The sequence below is a fragment of the Pagrus major genome, chromosome 13 (genome assembly GCF_040436345.1).
Source record: "Pagrus major chromosome 13, Pma_NU_1.0".
Lineage (NCBI taxonomy): Eukaryota > Metazoa > Chordata > Actinopteri > Spariformes > Sparidae > Pagrus > Pagrus major.
Genome location: NC_133227.1, coordinates 1,569,510 through 1,593,060, shown reverse-complemented (window position 1 = coordinate 1,593,060; position 23,551 = coordinate 1,569,510). Strand labels below are relative to the sequence as shown.

Below are 23,551 nucleotides of genomic sequence, written 5' to 3'. Positions count from 1 at the left end.
TGTCTGAGGGAACTCCAAAATGAGATCAGTTTTCTTTTTTTTTGTGTGCGAGGATATGATTTAACAGAAGTAAACCACTGTCTGTACTGTTAATGTTGAAATAACCACGAAGGAAGTGAAATCTTTAGTCCGTCATAATCTGTCCTCACGTCACATGAATAAGTAGAAACGTCAGGTGTTTCCTTACATTTTCCGGACCTCTCTGCTCTGGAGAACCTCTCGGACCTGATAGGTTAAAATGACGATGCACACCTGTCTTTAAAAGTACATTATAACTGCTGTATTTATTTTTTGCCTTAAAGAAATAGAAAATTGTTCACGTGACAGACTCATAGTAACTGATTAGCTGATTTTGCTTTAATGGCTTACATCATATATTGAATGTCCATAACCCCTGGAATGTTCTTTTTTGGGTCTGTGTGCTATATTGAACTATAAAATCTAGATCTGACGGTGACCAAATGCTCAGAATTGTTGCTTAAGTTTCACAGTAGCACCTATGCAAACACACACACGTCCACATCCACACTACAGCAACAGTATAGAAATGAGCAAAAATGCTAAACTCTTCATAAAACCTTAAAATAAAATAAATATGATAATAATCCACTCAAACAGCTGTTGTCCTTAGATGCAAGTAACTGCCAAAACAGGAAACACAAGTCAAGTATTAATCTGAAGAAGAGTGTTATTACCTCCGAATACAAGTAGCCACTAAATGGAAACTCAGTTATTACCTAACATAGGCTTGTCTTTTCTTCAGATTTCATACGTGTGGTCAATATATATGAGAACTGACCTGATCAGAGCCTCATCTTCGACCTGTAGCACCACCATGATCCAAAGACCTCGTGGGGATTAGTTCAACGTTAACAAATGCTAGAGAATCTGTTCCTGTGACTGTTAAGACACTTACTGCTCAGACTGTTTCCTTTTTCGGCAGTTACCTGTAAATATATACGAGCATGAAATGTCTGTGTTTTCAACCAGATGATAGCTATTTTTAAAATGTCTTATCTTTTCAATAGCGATAACTCTTTATTGATTGACTGTGTAGGTTTTGTTTCAAATTCTTGTTTTTGTTCTTCCCCTCTAACACCGAGACAGACGTTAGCAGTTAAAGAATTACGTTTTGTACTTGATTTTATGTACTGTACATCGGCAGCTTTTATGCAAGGTTACTATAGTACATTGATGTCTTATTTAGATTGGAAGTACATGTACACACTGTACATACATGTACATACTGTACAGTTGTACTTTTTAATCACAACAATCCCTGATTGGTCTCAAAGCAGAGCGCAGAAGAATTTCTTCTCCCTGAAAGGGTTCTCTGAGGTGGGCACGGGGGTGATCAGGGGGTCGTCACAGGAGTGTGCGTCGCAGTACGCCATCAGGTCGGCTGCTGCCTTTGAAACCTGGGGAAGAGGGTGGTCAGATTTCGGGTGGCTCAGGAACATTTGAACAAACAATAATAGTAATAACAGTCAAAATGATTATTCGTGCTTTGATTTTTCTTTATCTATTGGTCTCTGGTCAGAGGTTGTGGTGCATTTAGAGGCCACAAGAAGTAAGAGAGGAAACGTATGCAATATTTAGCTGCCAACTGTTTCCCTCTCAGTCTGGATAATCCTACATATTTTCACATATTAGAAACCCTCATCTCACTTGTATTTGTGGTCTAATGTCGAGCTGCTTAGTCGATTAATCGATTAAATGCCAACTTGTATTATCGATCAATCATTTGAGTCATTTTCAAGCAAAAAAGTCAAGCATTTGACGGTTCCAGCCTCTTAAAGGGTAACACCACCAATTAACACATTAAAAGGGCAATATGTAAGAATTTAGTTAAAAAAAAACAACTAAAATTATCAACAGAATGTGAAGAAATAAGTTTTTTACATTGTGTGTATTGTGCTGCAGAGACGTCTAATGAAGTTAGCATGCTAGCCAGCTAGCCCTGGTGCCTCCCAGTCCAAAACTCCTGTGCTTACATTATAAACACCAACACTCTGAGCTCCCAGTCCGGATCAATAGATGCACGACTAACTAGCTAATGGCAGCTACAGCTAGCAGCAGTTAGCTGTTACTCTTTGAACAGCCGGCCAATTCTTACAAATTGAAAACGTTAAGGTGTCTTGGTGAGTACAACTGCATATGTGAAAAAAGTAGTATAAAGTCTTGTGGCTCCAGAGAAAGCTGCAGAGTTCCTACAGTGATGTCACTCAGTAGCTAGGTTGCATTGTGGGTAATGTAGGCGCCAGGTTTGGAAAAGGAAGAAGAATAAGTGCAATAAAAAAAAGTTGATATCTGGTTGTGCTGCATTGATTTTGATAATTAGTTTTTAAACTCTAATGAGTTCAGTGGTATGTTTTTTAAAAACCTAGAATCTACATTACCCACAATGCAATGTGGCAGATTTATCAGATTACATGCCGCTTCCTCTGAAGCCACAAAAGTCATTGTCACATGTCATTGTTTACAGTGTGTAGTCTATATAAATACTATTTCATAAGAATGACAGTCCTCATTTACAATCTTTCACCAGATCATTGTATTCAGTCTTGGGTTTTAAGCGATAGTCTGAACACTTGAGCTCAAATTTAGCAAATGAAGACTTAGCAATATCAGTCAAAAACTAAATATTGAATGTTTCAAATGTTTCTCTATGAAATCTAGGAAAAATTGTGTGTGTTAAATGTGTCTGGACATAGAAAATGTAAATGGGTATAATACCAGCAAGGTGAGCGGTTGAAATGTATTGATTCACTTGAAGAATGCAGTGACAAAGGTATCACGATACAGCAGTAAGCACAAAAATAGACAATGTAACAATACAGAATCAATATCAGTATAAAAAAAGAGTGTCATTTATAGGTATCAGTACAGAAATACTGGGATTTACTACAATTCATACAGTTTTTATTGCTAAATTCAATGGTAGATTAAATCCTCATTTGGTCCCAGGATGCCTCTAAATTTTGCAGTGTGGGTTTCTATCTAAAATGATTACAAGGTTCACATTAAATACCCTAATATGTATTGTCACTTCTGTTTGGATTTCACTGATGGGTGATCAGTTTTAAAAGGCTGACAATCAGAGCAGAGTCTTGGAGTAAATAGAAGAAAATACTGTAACTTAAATTTACTTAATCAGAGGTGACAGCATCTGAAAAATGGTCCCTAAAACATGGTTATTAGCATTATACATGTTTGTCCCTTACTTAATGTTACACTGACAGTTCTTCTGAAAGAGGAGGGTGCCTCGCAAAGGCGTTTTTGTTGCCATAAGGAACATGACAGACACCAACACCATTTGGAAACTCTCCAAGGAGCAGCATTGACTTGAAGTGTATTTGAGAAGGTCACCGGTGCTTTTCTTCCTCTTCAAACCGATGTCTTTAATGAAAGTTTGTCAAAACGCTTCAGTTCTGTCCTTTTAACTTTGATGTGAGGCTTTACATGTACAAAAGAGGATCAAATACAAGTCAGACTGTCTTTTTTAATCTGAGGGCAAGTTTAGTTTGTGTATTTATCATTTGAATCTAATGTGGTCACAATATTATGACCTACTGTAACACAGGAGCATAACATACAGTACAATTTCAGTGTTGGACAGCATAATATCTGGACTTTTATCTAAAAATCTGCATTTTATTTAATTTTTTTTACCTTTTCAGCAAGTCAAATTCATCAGAGTCTATTTCCCCCTTTGCATCCCGGTGTGTTTTAGCTTATCACACTATTAAGCTTCATATCTGACTGTGAGGTGACAGATTGTCTTACCTTTATCCTGCAGAAACTAGCCTCTATCTTCAGTTGTTCCACCAACTTCCTGGCTTGGCCGACGCTCATGGTGCTGTTCACTGGGGTGTCTCCTTTCATGCTAGCCACAAACAGAGCAGCATTTAAGCTTCATGGATTTGAAACTCAAAAAAATGAGTTTCCTTTAAAAAATGCAAAAATTTAAATGAATGCAGAAAGTGAAAATGTACAAGCAATAATTGATCCAGAAAAGCATGATCAGATGTATTTCTAAATTAAGAATGCAGAAATAATACTTGTAGGTTGCAGTTATGATTGAAACACACACCAAGGTTTCTTAATAGCAAAATTAGCCTTTTAATACACCATTATATGCGGCTGATCAAACAAACTACATGTGTCAACTAAGGGTTTTAAGACAAATACATCATATAGCTCTATTATTTAAAATATGATAATACCTGTGCTGAAAAACATAGTATTTCATTGCCTATTTATACATTTTGGCTGCAAAGAAAGCAAGCATGAAACCAGTCAGTCTCCAGCTATGAAGTATATATATCTGTCAATATTGTGTCATAGAACTGGCACAGCTGCTATATTATGTCATCTTATATGGCAACAAAAGCATGTATATTTCATCAAATGCAAAGGAGACGTGTAAACTGGGCCAAATGGTCAGATTTATCCACCATGGCCCACAGACTCTCCCACCACGAGCACGAATAACCACAGAAATATCAAATGGAGAATGAAATAAGCACTGCAGCCACACACACACTGTTGAAATAATGAATAAATATGCACATGACTGAGAATAAATGTGTCACAGATGGAAAGGGAATCAAACAGGATGGATTGTCAACAGGAAGGAAAAAAAACAGCAAAGGAGCGAATCTACTTGAACCATTCTGGACCTTTCCCCATTGTCTTTTCCCTTCTCCCTCCATCAACCCCCTTTTCTCCTTACCCGTATAATATTCCTCTTCAGGTGCAATCTTCCCCCCTCTCTTCTCTCTCTCTTTTTCTCAATTTGTCTGCCTCTCTGTGTCCCTCTGTCAGCCTGTGTTTGGTGGTATCAGTGTAGCCGGACCCCACCCCTCACAGACAACAGCCTGGATGGTACCCTGCTCTGTACAGTCCAGTGCACTGCAATTCTGCCACAATGAGCACTAGATTTGTGGTGGATGGATAGGATCACCCCCTCGGTGGTGAGTGGTATCTGCCAGACGGAGGGAGGGGGAGGCCATTTGTGAAGGTCTTCTTATGAGGGTGGATCGTACCATATCTGTTCCTGGGAAATTGGGGCCAACTGGAATGTCTTTGGTTTCAATCTCTGACATGGAGCAGGATGGTCTTATGTGGTGTGTGGTTTTGGTTTTTTTAGTGCTACAAGATGATATACAGCTTGTCATGTGAACTCAACAGGCCTGGATCATTACGTGTCATCTCTGTGCCTTTTGTGATGATGCCCACCCTCTCCTCTGTTGCTATGGGGACTGCTGCAGTCTAGTGTAGTGGTTTACATCACAGTTCAAATTGTTACATGAATGCTTCTATTTAAAAGGGACTGTGTGTGTGCTATAGATGAAAGGACTGCCTGATTTACATATAAGAATAATAAAAGAAAGAGGAAATGTCTGTGTAGGAAAAGCAGAGTGCATGTATTCATGTAGTCTCTCAGATCAGAGACCCTGTGGAGGAAAGAGCTCCATTAGCACAACGGACACAACCGTTATTTCTAGGTCGTAATGCTGTTTGAGTGAAAAGCAGAGCGTCGTATTTCTAATTTGTCACTTTAGATGTTATTTTACAAAAGTACATTGCAGTGAATCTGATACATCTTCTACGTCGTGGTAATTCAAAGAAACTGGAGCAGACGAGCTGGTAACCGGCAGATAACGTCTCGAAAACCGCCCGACGCCATCTTTGCTAAGCTAATGGCGCTATGATGATCTCCCTCACGTCACTTTTCCGGCAGTGGCCTATCTTGTTATTTTACTATCTCTGGTAGCGAGGAGGCAGTTTGGCGTTCTTGCTAGTTTGTCCTTCTTGCTTGCCGTCGTACATAAAATGAAAGAAAATGTTAAATTGCGTTGTTGTGGCTTTGTGTTTGGTGGTTGAGAAGTCTTTACACACTCAAAGCAGGATTTATTTATTTTTATCTTTTATCTTATAGTCACATAACAAAACGTTTAATGAGGTAGTTGGTAAGTCCCTTAAACATATGTTTTGAATATATTTCTTTCTTCCATGCATTCATTATTTTCTTTTGTGTGTGTGTATAATTCTGTATTGCTGGATGTAGCTGATCTCACCACAGCTTACTAGTTATTATATGTAAGTCTGCTCTTCATTAATGTTGTTTATTTAAGGTTGATTGTAACTCCCACAAATTTCACTAAAAGATGTAAAACAAAAAGAAACCAACAAAAACTTGCAATCTATTTACACATGTAGTGCATATGAAATTACTTACCTCCATAAAATTGTAATGAATTCATGCTGATGTCTGTCAGGTATTGCAGATGAACTTCAGGAGGATAGAGTGAGCAGCAGTTTATTTGGATTTATAAGCTGCAGCTTCAGTTGAAGGACTCCATCTGCTGGATGATGCTGGCAGGTTTGACTGCATCACTGATCTGCAAAGACCACAAGGCGGCTCCTAATGAACCAGCTGGGAGATATGTGAACCCCCAGCTGCTTCTGAGGTAAAGAGTAAAGAGTTGTTTACAGAAACATGGTGGTGAAATCTCACCATCTCTCTGGAGTAAATTCATTCTCAGAGATGAATTCTCTTCATCATTTTATGTTATATTTTAGACAAAAAGGGAACCCACACAGACAGGCAGTTAATTGAACAGAAAGCGAGCTTTATTACCATAAAGACGATCCAAACAATACAAAATCCAACAGTCAAAATGCAGGAGATGGAAGTCAGGAGACAGAAAACACAAGAACTACAAAAATACAAAAATGAAATAAAGTACAAACCAAGTCGCAGTGGGAAAACAGGCAGGTACACGAGAAACATAGCTGATGTGGGGAAACAGAACAGGAATTTAGGAGAAACAAACTGACAAAGAGAAAAACACTTAACTAACAAATGAAGGACAGATTAACAGGAAAAAAGGCAGGAAAAGGACAAACGGTGGAAATGAAAAGCATGAAAAACATGACACATGAGGAGAGAACTTCAGAATGAAACAGGTAATAAGTGAACAACAAACTCAAACCATGACATTTAAATTATGGTGAAATGTCGGGATAAGGTTTGCGCAGTAAATAAGCATTTCAGGGAAAATAAACAAGTGCCACATAAAGTTTGGCAGCTTTTATCTTATGACTATAACTTGGTGGTTTGACCAGATCAACCGATGACCGGGAATATGTCACTACAAAAAAGGCTTACTAATGAACTCTAACTTACTTCTTAGAGTAAAACATGTATATTTAAAAGAAATATACTGGTATGGGAAACGTGATTAATGTCAGATGATGTTTAAAACTCAGAAGCCCTGTTTATAAAAGCTTCTTGTCTTCCATAGGAGGAAAAACACAGGTGTAACTAATAACATTAAAGATGACTCTGTCTCCTGAATAATGTGTCCCAGTAAGAAGGAATACACTGAACTGCACAGGTGTGATTAATGACACGATTAATGGCTGCAATACATTTAGGTGTGTAGCCACTAATCATGTCATCCATTACACTGCTTTTCAAGCTATGCAATCTACAATTAACTCTTTACTTTTACCCCCTTATATAGCTTTGCAAGTCAGTTTATAAACATATAACAATCGTCTTTATCACACTATACTGTACCTGTAAGCAGTTGTATTTGCCAACAGCAATTATCCCCATAATGCAAAATCAAGACTACAAATATCTGATGAATGCTTAATAACACAGTACATGTATATATATATATATATAGATATATATCTATATATATATATATCTATATATATATATGTATATATATATATATATATATATATATATATATATATATATATATATATATATATATATATATATAGGCATTTATATTGACATGTCGACAGGAGTTGTAAACACGTATAAGTACAATACCACTTAACAGTCATCTTCTGGAGCTTTAAGCTGATCTCACGGTCCTCATGACCACTCAAGTCCACTCTGCTGTCACAGATGAAACAGTTGAACGCTCTGGAAAAATCAAGTAACTGGACGCAAAAAATGTCAGTGTCTTAAAATTGGTGATTGGTTATTGATGATTAAAATAAAAATACTAAAGACAAACTCATTATTAATTAATGGATGGATATATTATACTGTTTTAATGAGCATTTATTTCCTGTTAATACATCAGTTGTGTATATGTCACAGGAGAGGTTATATGTCGACAAATAGGTTAAAAGCCGATTAAGAATAGCTTTATTTCTGCTTACAACTATGTTACAGTGTGTTATAAACCACATGTCAATGGTTTATATTTGTTATTGATGTGATTGTGTAATATACAATACATACACAAACAGTGTAGAATAATAACGATTTCTCCCAGGAAGCATCTCAGAGTGGATGTTATCTTGAATAGCAGCTATCTACTGTCACTGGTTCTGTCACAAATTCTACACTGGTTTCAGGTAACTCATAATTAAAATATTAAAATATTTATATTTATTTAAATCCTCATTTTAATTCAGCAGGGACTTGGCAACATGGCTTGTAATTTGTGGAGTTTTAATCCTTGCGAACCGTTTTTTTCCCCTTGCTCTGGCACAAACTCTGAAAAACAGTGACAGCAGGTACAAACCAGTACATGGCTGTGAGGGCCGTGTCTAAAACGCTCACCAGATGGTCCTTGAGAGCCCCTGTTTCATCTCTGCAGGTTGTGCTCTGTTGTAATTAGTGTGGGTGCACCCCATCCAGCAAATAACTTATTTCATAATGCGCCGCCTTCATTATAATAACATCACAGTTAGCGGTGTACATGATAATGCAACACACAAGTGAGCTGTGAACTTCTTCTTCTGTGGATACAAGAAAAGTAAACTTTAAATGTCTTTCTGAAATATAAAAAATCCAGCAATGTTTTGGTCAAAAACATAATTTGAGTTACACCATTAACTCCCTCGTATGTTTAATGATCTCTTATGCCATAAATATGACATTTCTTTAGACTTAATTAAAAATCCTTGATTAAGATGAACTTAATTACTGTCATGGCGCACTGGAGCCTTCAAGTCTGGGGACCTCAGAGCTGAGACAGTCTGAGTTTTCTCACTTGATTTCTCTCTCATTTGATTCAAAATCTAAGTTTCCGTCTCTGATGCAAATAGTAATTTATTAAATTAGGTAAATTTGACAGATTTGAGTGATTATAAAGTTTGATTTGTCTCATAAAATAAAAGAGAAGTTCGAATCCAGACCTTACACACCTTAAAGCTGTCTTGTAATCTACCTGTGCAACGCTGTCAGATTATCGTCGCCTCTCGAAAAACCAAACTGCTCTTTCAAATAAAACCTTTGTGTGACCCTGTCAATGCATTGTTGACATTTTGATTTGAAGCCATGCAGCAGATAGTGCACTTCTGTGCCTCGGGCTTGATGTCAATAAATATTGAAACAATGCTGGTAAATGATTTTCATTTCAGCCCATTTGGACCATTGATTCCATGATTGGACCCGATGGCTGACGGACACTGAAATGCTGGAAATGTTTCAGGCTCAGCAGTAACTGTGGTGTTGATATTGAAGAGCAAAATGCACGATGCATTATCTGTCTGACTCTAAGCATTAATGTCTGATGACTGGGGGCTTTTTAACACAGCTGTTGCATCTAAATGTTCTCCAGAATCGAACATGGCCTTTGCAGCCATAACAGCAGTTACACGTCCACTATAATAACTATTCGGCGATATCCTCCAGGTAATTATAGAGCAGTGGCTGATGAGCTATTGTGTGAAATACCTGAACTTTGATTGTCCAGTGGACTGCTGATGACAGTTTGTAATAGATTTTTTATGAATGAAATCATTTACTACATTGGAGGTGACAGCAGATTTGCTGATTGAGATGCATTCAGGATGATTCCCACTGAGGAACATATCAGTAATTATGATTTTATATTTGATTCGGTGAATCAAAAAGCTCTTTTTATATTCCCGTTCTTGCCAAAATATTATGTTATTATGTAGATTGTTGCCAAAAGATTTAATGTGCAACCTGTTTCCCATATACTACTAAATGGTTTTGTCTAATATGTTTTGGAGGAAATGTCATCGCTGCAGTTTCCAGAGTTCAGAGGACATTTTGTGCCTTTGTAGATACATTTATCAAAAAGATTTCCTCATCATGTTGAAAGAAATGTTATCCAGGTGGTGATACTTTTCTTATATTGTACTTGCTGCTGTGAAGTGGCTGTATATATATTCAAGATTGATTTAATTTATGATTTTACAAAGCATTGTATTACATGATGACGTTGGTAGTCCATATATGCTACTCACAGAAACAGAAATAACATAGATGGATTAGCAAATCCCACAATTTAAGAAAAGAAGCTTCTCTGTTTCCTGGTGGTGCTGCAGCGGATACTCCTGTATTGCTTATCGGCGGCCGTATGGTGGCCGTTGTTGGTTTTAGTATCCCTCGGGCTCTGTGCAGACATCTAACGTATCACTGATACTTGGCAGATGGTTATCAGTGATGTTCTGGATGGTTTTCATCACATGCTGCAGAGCCTTCCCCTCCTAGGCCGTGCACAAACCATGCTAATATCTTTAACTCACATACTCAAACATGCTACAGCTACCTATGACCTACATTTGTTAGGCTAACTGACCGAAAAGTGTGGTGTCGGAGTGTGGAAACGGACGAGTTTCAACCCTCCATTTTCTTATCTGCTAGTGCTGACGAGTTCATGTGTTAACATGCTCACAATGTCAGTTATAACATCAGCAGGTATTGTTTGTTTCAGCAGAAAATATTCACCATTTTCATCATCTTGGCGTGTTAGCATGCTAACATTAGCTAATTAGCATCAAACACAAAGTACAGCTGAGGCTGATGGGAATGTTTCTTGCAACCATTTGGTCATAAACCATTCTTGGTAGATTTTAGGCTCGTTCAATTGGACAAATACATATTTTGACCTGATGATGGAGCTAGATGAAAAGTTTACACCTGAATGTCCGAACCCAATTATATTCAGTATGGATCACAGTAGTACCAGAGCGACAGTGCGATCCTTAGAACAACACCTCTGGCGTAACTTTGGGCTAAAACTGAAAATGGGTGTAAACAGAGAACTCTAGATCACCAGTTGCAGCTGGATTTTAAAGAGACATTATGAAAAACAAACCGGGTCCCCTACAGTCAGTCTAGTACTGCTCCACACTGCACATGCTTTTTATTCGCAGTAGTTATTGCGAGGCAGACAGTGAGTTTGTTTTAACCTCTCACTGATCGATCCGCCCCCCGGGTGCTAACACAGCTGTGAATCCCAAACCAGCTCTTATGCAATGATGAGCAAAGCAGATCTGGGTGGGGTGATCATCTGAATCATCAATCGCAATTGGCCGTTCGTATTGACGGTAATGCAACGGCTCAATACTTTAAAAATAGACACTCCCGACTACATTCAGAGAGTGCTGGTGATCAGTGGGCAGAGTGAGCTCCGGCCTATCAAACTGTATTGTTTATTGGACGTTTGTGTTCACTTAGAAAAAAAAACGAAAACTCCCCAAAATGATTATTTCTCTTCTTTTTTTTTATTTTTTTTTATTAAAAGAGCCAGTTCCAGTGTGTTTACTAGAAATTAACATGGAGAACAACTTCACAATCCAGCCATCAGGTTTTTGTACTGCACACTTGAGGATGCTATTAAGGTAACATTATCATATTCATCTATAACCAACAAAAGAGAAGACAAGACAGCAATTAAATCACTTGATGGGAAATCTTCAGTCATGTCACCAACACAGGAACCAAATTATTCAGAGCTGCTGCTAATCGAACATGAAAGAAATGGAAGAGGGAGCACATGTGTGAACTGAAGTCGAGCAGCCAAACTCCTCTGAAAGACCTTGTTTTTCGAATCTCTTTATGCAGCGTGTGCGCCTATGTATTGCACAACTGTTCTGCCAGGATGGGAGTTTGACGTCATGCCAATAAAAGTATAGTCACATCTAAACCAATGATCAGTTCCCACACATCTCTTTTCTTGTCATCTTCATCCTTGTAACACCACAGGCTGGATGCTGCTGTCAAAAACCTTTGAACTAGTTCAAATCCTCGAACTTCTACACTTCAGTCCTCTCTGGGAAGTCATGGATGCATGGAAGGCCTGTGTGTATTTGAGATAATAATCTTGACACTGGCTGACTTTGCTAGCTACAGTTTCTCTGAAGTGTATTTCAGTATAACCCCACTTGACTTTTTGCATATTATTTTGTGCTACATTGCATTTTTTTCAAGGACTTTTAAGTCAGAGTTCTACTCAAGATTCTCAAAGTTTGTATGCCCCCAAGCTCATGGAAGCTAAGAATATATTTTTTATAAGGAGGCAAATTAAATCAGGTCCAAACATCTTTTTAAATGCAGTTTTCTTGTAAGCTTTGACGTCAGACAGTTTACCTCAAAAACAAACATATACAACACAAAAAGCCCCTAATTCATCTTTCTCTAGCCTACAGCTGTCTGTTTATAATTTTGCATGTATTACTGAATTTGTAATAGGCATTACTATTGTTCAGTGTTAATTTTGTACCAAGTACTTGACGTCGTCACATTGTAACATGAGATCAATTACATATATTCTATATACTGTATGTGCTGCTTTATTTTTAAACAGATTATTTTTATTTTTTTTTGCACAGTAGAGAATTACAGATTGTTGCTTACTCAACCTGTCAAAAAACAATCATGACAAATGCAGGTTGTGAATGTGTGTTAAAATGTTCAGATTTGTATCACAGTTATATTAACATGTGCAGTGTAAATTCACTTGACAGAAACAGCATCTTAAGAACAGCTGTGCTAAGCCAAAGACTATAATCAGAATGCTAACACGCTCACAATGATTATGCTAGCATGTACATGTTTAACATCTCACTTTTAGCGTGTTAGCATGCTCACATGTGCTAATTAGCACTAAACACGAAGTACAGCTGAGGCTCAAAGGAATTGTATTACTTTTGCAGACATTTGGTAAAAAACAAACAAAGTACTGGATAAACAGACATTTTAAAAAGTCAAAACGATTAAAGTTTTTACAAATCATCTTCTGGGGACCATGAATGTCCGAACCAAATTTATTTGGCAGTCCACACAATAGTTTTTTTTACATTTTTTCTATTAAAGAAAAGCCAACCTCATGGTGATGCTGCAGAAAAAATCAGGGGATGATAAAATTTGGTAGGATACAGCATCTGGGAACCATGAATGTCAAGGAACCCAACAGTTGTTGACATATTTTAATTAGGAGCAAAGTAGTGGACCAACCTACACTGTAAATTTTAAAAAGGTGACTTTACTTTATAGAGTCAGGAAACTGATTACTTCAGATTTAAGTGAAGCAGACTATTACATTTAAAGTTCTCAATAAAGTTGTACGAGTTAAAAAGTTTTAACAACTTAAAAATATTAGTCTACTTTCCCTTTTTTTTTTTTTCCAGTTTTCTCGATTTTTTAAGTAAAGTCACTTTTTTTTTTTTTTTTTTACAGTGTACAGGCCAACGATGCCATCCCAAGAGCCATTTAGCTAGTGTGGCTAAAAAATAATTAGAAATATCCTGAAATCTGTGTTTAATCCTGTCATGAATGTGTTTGATTTCACCCCAATTATGAATTCAAATTTGAAGCAAATCTTAATATGCTGCATGTCAACACTGCTGCGTACACCCATGCACTTTAATTATACACAGCAACATGTGATACAAATATGCATCTTCAAATATTTCAGTTACAGAATAAATGATTTTACTTGACAGTTTTGAAGTCATGTGATAACAGAGTCCAGGTTGGTGTCACATATTCCTAATTGGACGTTTTTACACTGTAACTGGAGTTAGGGCAAAACCTCCACCAAAATGAATACTGTTGCAGAAAAAGCAACGTCACAGTTTTAATGAACCACACTGAGCGATAAGATGGGCCTTTAAAAACAGTTCACTGCTACATTTGACTGTCTGTTTTCTTTCTATCATGCTTGTAGAGGAAGACCATCAAGAAGAGCTACAGATCCTACGGTTGTGCACACAATCAATCTGAGATTAATACACTGCGCCGAGGCAGCACGATGAAGCTTGGATTGAATTGGAGCAATGTAAGCCGGGCCTCTGTATTCGAGCCCACTTTGTATCAGCCACCTTTAGCGATGTTCTCCACTTTGCATCGGCTAAACGTGACGTACAAAAAGAAAAGTCTTTGTGATATAGCAGCATTGTATTAGTCACAGTGCATGAAGGTAAAAACGTTGTCTAAATACAAGGACCGGTTACTACAATATGAAAATATTACATTTGCTCAAGAGAAACAATCAGTTATGAAAAGGAGGAGGGCGACAGAAGGGCATCACAGGTTAGATAACATGAGTTCTTGGGTCTCTGGAGGAGGCAGGACAGTGGGGGTGAAACAGCACAGCATTACTATGATAGTCATACCTGAAGAGTTCTTACCCCCTGTTAGGAAGGAAGGAGGTGATCTGCTTTTTTCTTGACTCATTGCATCATCATCTTTGAATCCGTGTCCTTCAATTGAATATTTGGTACAGGAAATGTTTTAAAATGAGCAAGAAAATACAAACAGGAATAAGTAAGTTGCCACAAATAAGCACGGATATACAATGTCCTCAAAAAGTTATCATACATACAGAAACAACGTTCCTCTTTTCAACAGAAGATTTGTACACACACTGACACTCACAGAGACACTGGCCCTTCAGTTTGTATGAGTTAAAGAGAAAATGTTCCTTCGACGTGTCTCCGACGTGAGTACAAACGACTGAGGTCAGCATTGACACAGCAAGTCCATACAGCGTGGACTTAAAAGAAATTGCTTCGACAGCCATTTTGCATATAAAGTCTGTATAAAAATCAAGGAGCATTAGCAACAGGCCCTCTTCAAAGGTTAATCCTACGCCTACTGTGAGCTGAGCTGGAGAGACCGGAGAAGTGAACAGCATGTTTGGTTGAAGTCTCTCCAGCTTGAAATAAAGGCGAGAGGTACAAACAGGATGTGGACCCACGTTTACTGAGGTCTGATAACAGTGAAACTGAAATACTGCAACGCAAAGCACGGCTGAAGATCCTTATTGTCACTGCGGAGTTGGAAGATGTCATTCTGCCTGAACGGCCTTTCGTACAAAACAAAGATTCATGTAAAAAACTGTAAATACACAGTTGCAGAGTATGTGCATAACCAACATGATGAAGAAGTTTGACTGTAGAAAAATATATAGCCTATATCAAAGTCACTTAGCCAGAAAATAAATCCAACCAGCAGAATTCAGGATCATTTTACAAAGTCAAGGACAACACTGGAGGACCAAACTACACAAGGCTTAACTGAAGGCATTTTGGTTGTAGAAACTTGTCACAGGGCATTTTCTTAAGTTTAAATCTGGGAAAGGGGCGACTTGGGTTCAAATATTACAAGAATTTAAAAGAAACACTAACAAAGCTTGAACGTTATATTCAGTCTCATATACATCTGTTATTTAAATTTGTTTGGGGTTTTTCTGGACACAAGCAAGTGCTGTACTTTTCCCTCTTTAGTATAAAGTCTTTTGTGTCTGCAGAGGAAGCTGCATTTAATTTGATAAATTGCCTCCAGTGATGTCACTCAGTGGCTAAGTTGCATTGCGGGTAATGTAGGCACCAGGTTTTGAAAAATAAGAACAATGCTTGGAATAACTAGAATCACCGACTTTTGGCCACCAAAGTCTAATCAGTTCATCCGGCTATGGCTATCTCTGGTGTGGAGGCATAAAAAGGCGATATCCATTTTGAAAATCTTGTTTTAAAACTGTATAGAAAGAGTTCAGCTGTGTCATGTTAGTGTGCAATGACTAGGTCGACCAGTGGAATACTTCAAAACCTGGTGCCTACATTACCCACAATTCAACTCAGCCACTGAGTGACATCACTGGAGACAGTTTATCAAATAGCATGCAGCTTCCTCTGGAGCCACAAAAGGCTTCATACTACATTCTTCACATATGCAGTACTTCTCCCCAAAAACTGTAAATACACTTTAATGTGTAAAACTGGTGGAGTAACCCTTTAACCCAAAGTGTGTCACATGATCTTTAATCAATAACAGATGTGTGCCTGTCCCTGGACAATCAGTGTCCCTGTCAGACTGCACAACCAATTGTTTAAAAGAGAAATACACAGATAAGTAACAGATGTCCCCTCTTCTTTCACCCTTTGCATAAAGGAACTGAATTATTCTTTACACGTTCGTCATATTTGACCCAGTTTAACAACTGATTCTACCGTAGCAAAACATTTTCTTCTGTTGCAAATGCTTAAGTCATAAATGACTGCATGTTATCAAAAATGTGTATGGCGTCAGCTTAGAAAATGTGCAAAATAATTCTCATCTTTAGCTAACAGATTAGAAAACATCAGTTCTCCACTGATCACTGATTTTTCCCATAAAGAGAATTTACTAATAACAATAATGTGCAGTTTAAACAGGAAGTTATGAAGCTCTGAAAAGCCTGTGAGTCAAATAGTGTTTTCATGGAGTTTATAGCCCCAATTTTATCAGCTGCATAACACAGAAGGCAATCTGCTCTGACCTTGTGCATTATAATTGATTTATGGGCCTCTTGTGGGTAGAGTTTTGTAACTGCTCTGTCATAAAAAGATACTTTTAAACAGCCCCATATTTTATATTTTCCTATGCCCTGTGATGTTTTTTGCCGACCCAGAAGATTAACTGTGCAGATTGGCTGAATGGGACCTACAACTGGGACTCAAGGCCTCGACCATAATCGTACAAAAGGAGGAATTCACAGTGAATCAAGTCACCTTCTCTGATCAAACCAAAGCCTTCATAATAAACATGCATAGTCACCAGGGGCACAGTTAAGAAGATCAATAAGGCAAAGGAACATTAATGGAGTAACAACTAATCAGCTAAGAAATCACCATCTATTCTCTCCTTCACAAAAGTATTCAAATAAATATAACGTAGATTTGGCTTTAAGAGCCTTCATGACATAGGGAAGATACTGTACGCTGCATACACTTTTCAAATTGGTACTTGGGTGTCAGTCCCTTTCTGGTAAAAACAAAACTTGTAATCTGCCACAGGAAGTTAAACAACGTAAGCAAGTCAAGAAATCAAGAATTACAAAACAAAAGTTTCCCACAAGTAAGCAGGATGTTAAATGTGGCCTCTTTACTGTGACTGTGTCGTCTCCGATAAATCAAGCCACCATGTGCTCTTTAAATTTCAGAAATATCTGTCTGTGCACCACGACAGGACTGTTTCTTGCTAAACACTAAACAAAAACGTTTTTTTTTTTTACAATCGTAAAAATTAATAAAAAATAATGCATTTCTCTTATGAATTAACCACAAAATAAAAAGTGCACAGTTGGGGAAGGTCTGTTGTTTTAAAGCACATTGTAACAGCAGGAAAAAACCTGCCAACCCACACCTTGAGTCAAACATACTGGAAATCATAAAAATAAAGCATAAAAAAATCTCTGGAATAACTGTTGAGTTGTGGTTTCAGTCCTGCTGTAAATGTGTTTAAAATGAGCTTATGTCAGTGTGTTCACCTGCATATTAACATGTAGTTCTTATTCAGACACATTTACACTGTACTGATAACAGCTGTACTTGCATTATTGTTACTCCAACACCTCACACATGAGAGGTTTTCACTGCAAAGCATTATTTCACTCTTGGATTATAACACACAGGCTGCTGCACTGAAATAAAACCATTCTAACACATTTCCATAAGCCGTTTGTCCCTTTTGTGATAAGTTTCCAGGTAAATGCTACTCAATGCTACTGACTAGGTCCATGCTTCTCTATTGCACAGTTCTCACTTAGGTGAAAAAAACATGATCATATTAACCAAAAACAGTGACTGAGGTCTGTGTGACAGATTCTTCTCATCCTCGTGACAATTCAGTTGGCGATAATGAAAACAAATGCATGGGAGGTAAAGTGCATTGTATTGTAATAACCTGTGTGTTGCTACATGTGGTGGTGTTGGAGATGAAGTAGGACATTACCAAAGAACCTTTTTCATTTTTGCGTTACCGTTCTGCATGCATTTATGATTAATGGCAGCAAAGTCACTGTATTTGTGTGTTTGGCTGAATGTAAACGACGGGAACAAAGAGGAAGAACCATCAGAATAAAACAAAAGAGATATCTGAGAGTGATGTTAGGTCTATACAAAATATTGGCACATTATCTTATAAACAGTGTACTGGATGATGATCATGTTGTCTAAGAGTTACTACCTAAACAAATGAAGCATCCAGTCTTTTGTCTCATGTTTCACAGTATTAAAAGTGCACTAAATGCCCTTCATTTTCCAATTGTAATATTCCTCATCACGGCTGTCTTCTAAAATGTGCTGCACTCTCACATTAATGCCACTTTAATCTCTCTCGTTTCTCTCCTCGTTACCTCTCTTAGCCCTGACCTTTCTCACACCTGCGTCTCCACACCGTTAAGTTTAGGCATCAGGATGCGAGGAGTCACCCCGGAGTTGAGGTCCCTCTCGAACTCCAAAAGCTGGCCCATGAAGTTTAGATTCGGGGACACCACGGGACGACGGCTCCGCACGTATTTGTAGGCATCTGTCATTGTCATGAGGGTGTGCTTCATAAGATAGGCGATGACAATGGTTGCAGAACGGGACACGCCTGCCTGGCAGTGTACCAACACTCCCTGTCCACTCTGATATGCCTCCTCTGGGGATGAGAACAACAACACAGATGAGCTCAATTTTGCTGAATTCGAGGAGTAAAAACTGTCTCAATATGCTATAATTTAGCCAGTTTACAACATATTCCTACGTCATTTAAGGCTCCATGAAACATCACCTTTTTTTAAATAAACACAAAACAAGTTGAAGCACAAGATGTTCAGCCAGTCTCTCTATAAACTTGTCTAAAGGTGAATCTCTTCTACCTCAGTGTGGGCGACATGAACAGGGTCTGTAATTAACTTCAGAGACAGTAACACAACAAGCAGTGGCATTGAAAGGAAAGAAACTCACTGCTGAATACCCAAAGGTATAAAGGTAGCACACACAACTAAATCTTCAGGACTTCAATTTCACGTACTTATTCTGGCCCTGTAAACCAACATGCTAACGTTTCAGCCTATTGGCCTTCTTCAGAGCATACAAAGAAATAAACTAACTGTTGATATTAAGAGCTGAACATGGCATCTTTCTCTTTTTTGAGTAGAAATCAACACTTTAACTAAGTTTAGACCACTAACTTCCATATGTTGATGTCCTTTTAGCCAGCATTATCATATAATCATTTATTATCTTTCCACTAATTATCAGTGTTCGGCAAATCACTCATTACACATTACTCATTGGAAAAAAATAACATTGCTTTACTAAGAACTCTAGTGATAGTAGTAATAAAGTAAGTTACATTACTCAGCCCAGCTCTGTCTAAGGTACCTTTCAACAACTCCAAAGCCTCCAAACGTCATGTATTCTGTATTTGCAATTGTGTTAATTAGAAAATAAAACATTGTAGTTAAACAAGCTGCCAGTCTACGGTTTGGAGGTACATATTCACTGATCACTAACCAGGGGTGCACCAAGAAATGTTTTATTGGGGGGCCAGAAGGGGCCACTGAAAATCTTGGGGTGGGGGGACTTTAACAGCTAGCTTAGCCCAGGTCACTGTACGCAGCACACTAGTCCCAACTCCGAACAAAACCCAGGTGTTTACATCCTAATGTAGACACATCTATTGGTGGCTAGCTAGCAGCTAATGAAACACAACAAACTTTGGGTTACCGTGAGGTGCATTAGTCCTCTGTTGGTATAGGCTAACTCTCTCCTCACTTCACCAAGCTAATACGTTGTGGACTACTCTCTTCACTGAACTCACAGAAAACTGACTGACTCTACAGCATACCATACAAACGCTCACAAATACAACAATATGTCAGAATCTCACCAATGAACTCAAAAACCTCCTCAAAGTACTGCCGGAGGTTTTGCTTGCTGTTATCAGTGGCTGGCAGCCTTTTGTAGCGCAGTCCAGAGTTGACGTGGTAGAGGGGCAGGTGTGTTGTCACGTTGACCACGTAGCCGATGTTGAGGCGCAGCAGCAGGTCCAGGTCTTGGGCGTCTCTCTCGTTCCCCAGAAACAGGAAGGGCAGGATGGGGCTGATTACGGCGTTCTCCGCATCGGGAGTCATCACACTCTCATCGGACAGAGAAGCCGGCAATGAAGAAGAGAGTGGCAGGGAAAGGTGCACTGGAAGAAGACGGGAGAGAGAAACGTGTGTGTAGAAACATCATCTGTAGTGTGTGAGGACAGTTATCTGCTGCCTCAGAGCAAAAAATGACATGCATGCTACTAAATCGCCAATGAAATCACTGATTAAAAAGTGTGTCATATTAGTCTGGAAGCTAATTAGCTATGTTTATTGGCTTTAAAAGAGGTCAGCCATTAGCACTTTGATAATTTTATATCTTAAATGAAACATCTTGCTGAGATCCAAAGAAGCTAGATGTTCCCAAATGTGGGTGCATCTGTTTAAACCACACGGCAAAATTATTTAACACGTCAAGAGGAACAGGCTCAGAATTATGACAGCATATGCCAAACACAGACAGACTGCACTCCCAAAAAGGAACACCAGTCGTACATTGAAACCAACAGGGCTCTTTTGATGGACAACTGTGTTATATAAGGGGTTGAAAAATACTGCTAAATGACATTCAACACAAGATGACCCAGCATTATGTCAGTGATTGCAGTGGAAAATTACCTACTTCTACTGTAGATATTATAGATATTTTACCACTTGCACAGGTGAACTGTAAGCATTTCTTACTTCTGCTGTTCTCCTCATCTTGCTCTCTGTTCAGAGAGTTGAGGGCCAGGTGAAGTGACTGAGCCGACGGCAGAGAATGTCCTCCCTCCCTGTCTCTCTGCCAGGGTTTGGGTTTGATGAGTGTGCTCGGGGCGGACGGTGGAGGCGAAAAGGACACAGGTGATGGTGGGGAGGCAGAGCGGGGAGAAGGGGAACGTGGATATGCTGCATCTCCGTCTTGCTCAGGACAATCGCTCATTCCTACATCATCGCCTTTATTCAAGAGCCTCTTCAACGAGTTCCGACCATCGTCGTACCCAGATGACCTGCGGCCCATAAAATCGAGGGCGGCCATTTTCCCCTGCTGAAGCCGCCTTCTGCCAGCATGGTCTGTTAGCTGAGATTGTGCGTATTCCTGGAGGTTTTGACAGTCCAGAAGGACAAGGCCTGTTCCGTTACTGCCATTTTGGGCCTGGCTTGCACAGGTCTTCCCGACTCCTACTCCCATCCCGGCACAGTGATTCTTTTGGGCTTTGGAATGGGTCATCTTCTTGGCCAGTTCTTCGGGCCAGATGGTACGCACGCTGTAGTCATCATCATCAGCTTGGTACATACCCATCTGATGGGCTGCTCCTACGCCTCTTCCCGGGGGTTTGCCTCGGCGAGGGTTGAATGTCACCACTATGGGGTCGCTGCTGCAGTAGCTGCAGGTGGAGCTGCCTGTCTGAGAGGCTTTGGGGTTGCAGCCTGTGACGCAGCTCTGTATTGCCCGGAGAGGTGCCGAGGAGGACAGCGGGGCACAGGGCAGGCATCCCCCTACCAGTTTTTTGCGAAGGATAGCAGGACTCTCAAAGTTTCCGGCCTCACCAGAGCAGGAGGCACAGCGGAGAGGTTTGAACAGGGTTGCTCGGCAGTCAGACACAGTGCTGTTGGAAGAGGAGGTGTTGGAGGTGGAGGCGGTGGAAAGACACCCACCCAGATTTTTCAGGCCCATTTCTTTGCCTCCTTTCTTCACTGCTCCGACATTGTGAACACAGGAAAACGAGGTGGAAGAGCTTCCTCCACCTGCTTGGCAGTTAGCTGAATGGGCCTTACACCCTCTGCATCTTACCAACCTCCAGCAGCCGCAACTGAAAGGGTGGGTGCAGTCGATGGTGCAGGTATGGTCAGGGCTGGGGAACCCTCCGGCGTGGGAGGAGCAGGGGGAGAGGGGTAGACCATGAAGAATGTGAGGGCGGTGATCCCTGTTGCGGGATGGGTGCGGCTGGCTGAGTTGTTGAAACGAGATTGGGACATGGGAGGGTTGGGAGGGAGGGGAAGAGGAGTAGTTGGAGTTTAGGATGGCAGCATGAGGCACGGGGACGGAGTTTTGGTGGTAGGGAAGACTATGACTATTATGGCTTTGATGGACAGTTCCCAGTTTGGAATTCTTTCTGTGACCTAGAGAGGGAAATTCCTGGTCGGTTCTGTTAAGAAAACTAGTGTTTTCCTTTTCCCTTTCACTCCTGAACTTATGCTGCTGCGCCTGAGCGGGGACGAACTGTAGGACGCCTCCGGGGGAAGATGACAGCTGACTGTAGCGACTTCGCTGTGACTTGTGTTCGGCTCCACCTGGCCTCCCTGCAGTTCCAGTTTTTCTCTCACATTGTCCTTGATCCAACTGTGAAGAGGCACATTTCCCTTTGCCACCTTTAACACTTCCGTTGCGTCCTAATGAGTTGCTGAATCCTCCTCCACGTCCTCCTTTGTCCACTGTCACCCTGATATCAATAGTATGTGTGTGGGAGGGGAGCCGTGGGCCGAGAGTTACTGTACCATTGCTATGACAGTGGCTAGGGATGTGTCTGACACCCGCTGGGATGACAGGCTGGTCGGCCTTGAATTTCTGTGTGCGGGAGGATCTGCGCTTGCATTCCAGAGTCAGAGATTTACAGGAGGGTGAGTAGAAATGGGACTGAGAAGGGTGGAGATGGTGAGGGTGGGCGACGTGTCCATTGGAAGAGGTTGATATTTGAGAGGAGTGCTGGGGGATGGTTTGTGGAGAAGCCTCACAAAGGACTAAGTTTTTAGGGCGCTGAATGACCACTATGCGCTCATCAAGAGGCAGGGGAGGCATCTGGGTTTATACAAAGCTGTCCGATAAAGAGGGAGAGAGACAGAAAGAGAGAAGTCAGGAAATGACTTTAATCAAACACAGGAAATGTGGGTTGTACTTTACATTCCAGTAGTTTAGACTAAAACAGCACTCGCAGAACACTGCAGCTATTAAATATTTATGCAATGTCGCGCTTACACATAATTGCTTTATTCTGTTTTTATTTTCAATACATATAAAAAAGACTGATGGTCAGTTATTTGCTAAATGTAAAGTAAAACCCCAAATCCACAACAAGAATGACAGCACATGTTGACAACAAGAAAACAATCAATTTTTATGTTTTGCACATTTTGCAAGTCATCTCCAGGGTGTCTTTTACAAAACATACAAAGAACAAATACAAAACCAACAATGTTGCATCTCAATTTTGACCATGAACATGTCGCATTTTATTTCCTTTCACATATGCTGAAAATGAAAGGAGAAATTATACAAAGAGAATACCCACTGAGGTGCATGTTTCATTGTTAACGATAACACTGTAGTGATCACATTTTCCAAATCCATTTAAACATGCACATCACAGTCTGTGACCTGCTTATACCAGGGCCACTTCCCAGGCATTTAATGCTCATCTTTATTTATA

The 23,551-nt window shown here is 39.7% G+C and overlaps 1 protein-coding gene across 1 annotated transcript; it reads right to left on the bottom strand.

Moving 5' to 3' along the window:
* Nucleotides 1-1,289: 1,289 nt before the first annotated feature.
* LOC141007243 (uncharacterized) lies at nucleotides 1,290-22,923 on the bottom strand. The gene is made up of 5 exons (XM_073479593.1): nucleotides 20,829-22,923; nucleotides 19,943-20,245; nucleotides 18,445-18,706; nucleotides 3,787-3,886; nucleotides 1,290-1,418 (listed from the first exon to the last, which is right to left on the bottom strand). The coding sequence occupies exons 1-5, from the start codon at nucleotides 22,921-22,923 to the stop codon at nucleotides 1,290-1,292; spliced, it is 2,889 nt and encodes a 962-aa protein (XP_073335694.1).
* Nucleotides 22,924-23,551: the final 628 nt, after the last annotated feature.

Excerpts from the sequence above, each read along its gene's own strand:
- LOC141007243 (XM_073479593.1), bottom strand. The coding sequence starts at position 22,923 with ATGCCTCCCCTGCCTCTTGATGAGCGCATAGTGGTCATTCAGCGCCCT. Across the intron at positions 3,887-18,444 it reads AACGGTGTGGAGACGCAGGT|CATGAAAGGAGACACCCCAG; the intron begins GTGAGAAAGGTC and ends GTTTGTGGCTAG. Across the intron at positions 1,419-3,786 it reads CTAGTTTCTGCAGGATAAAG|GTTTCAAAGGCAGCAGCCGA; the intron begins GTAAGACAATCT and ends CCTCTTCCCCAG.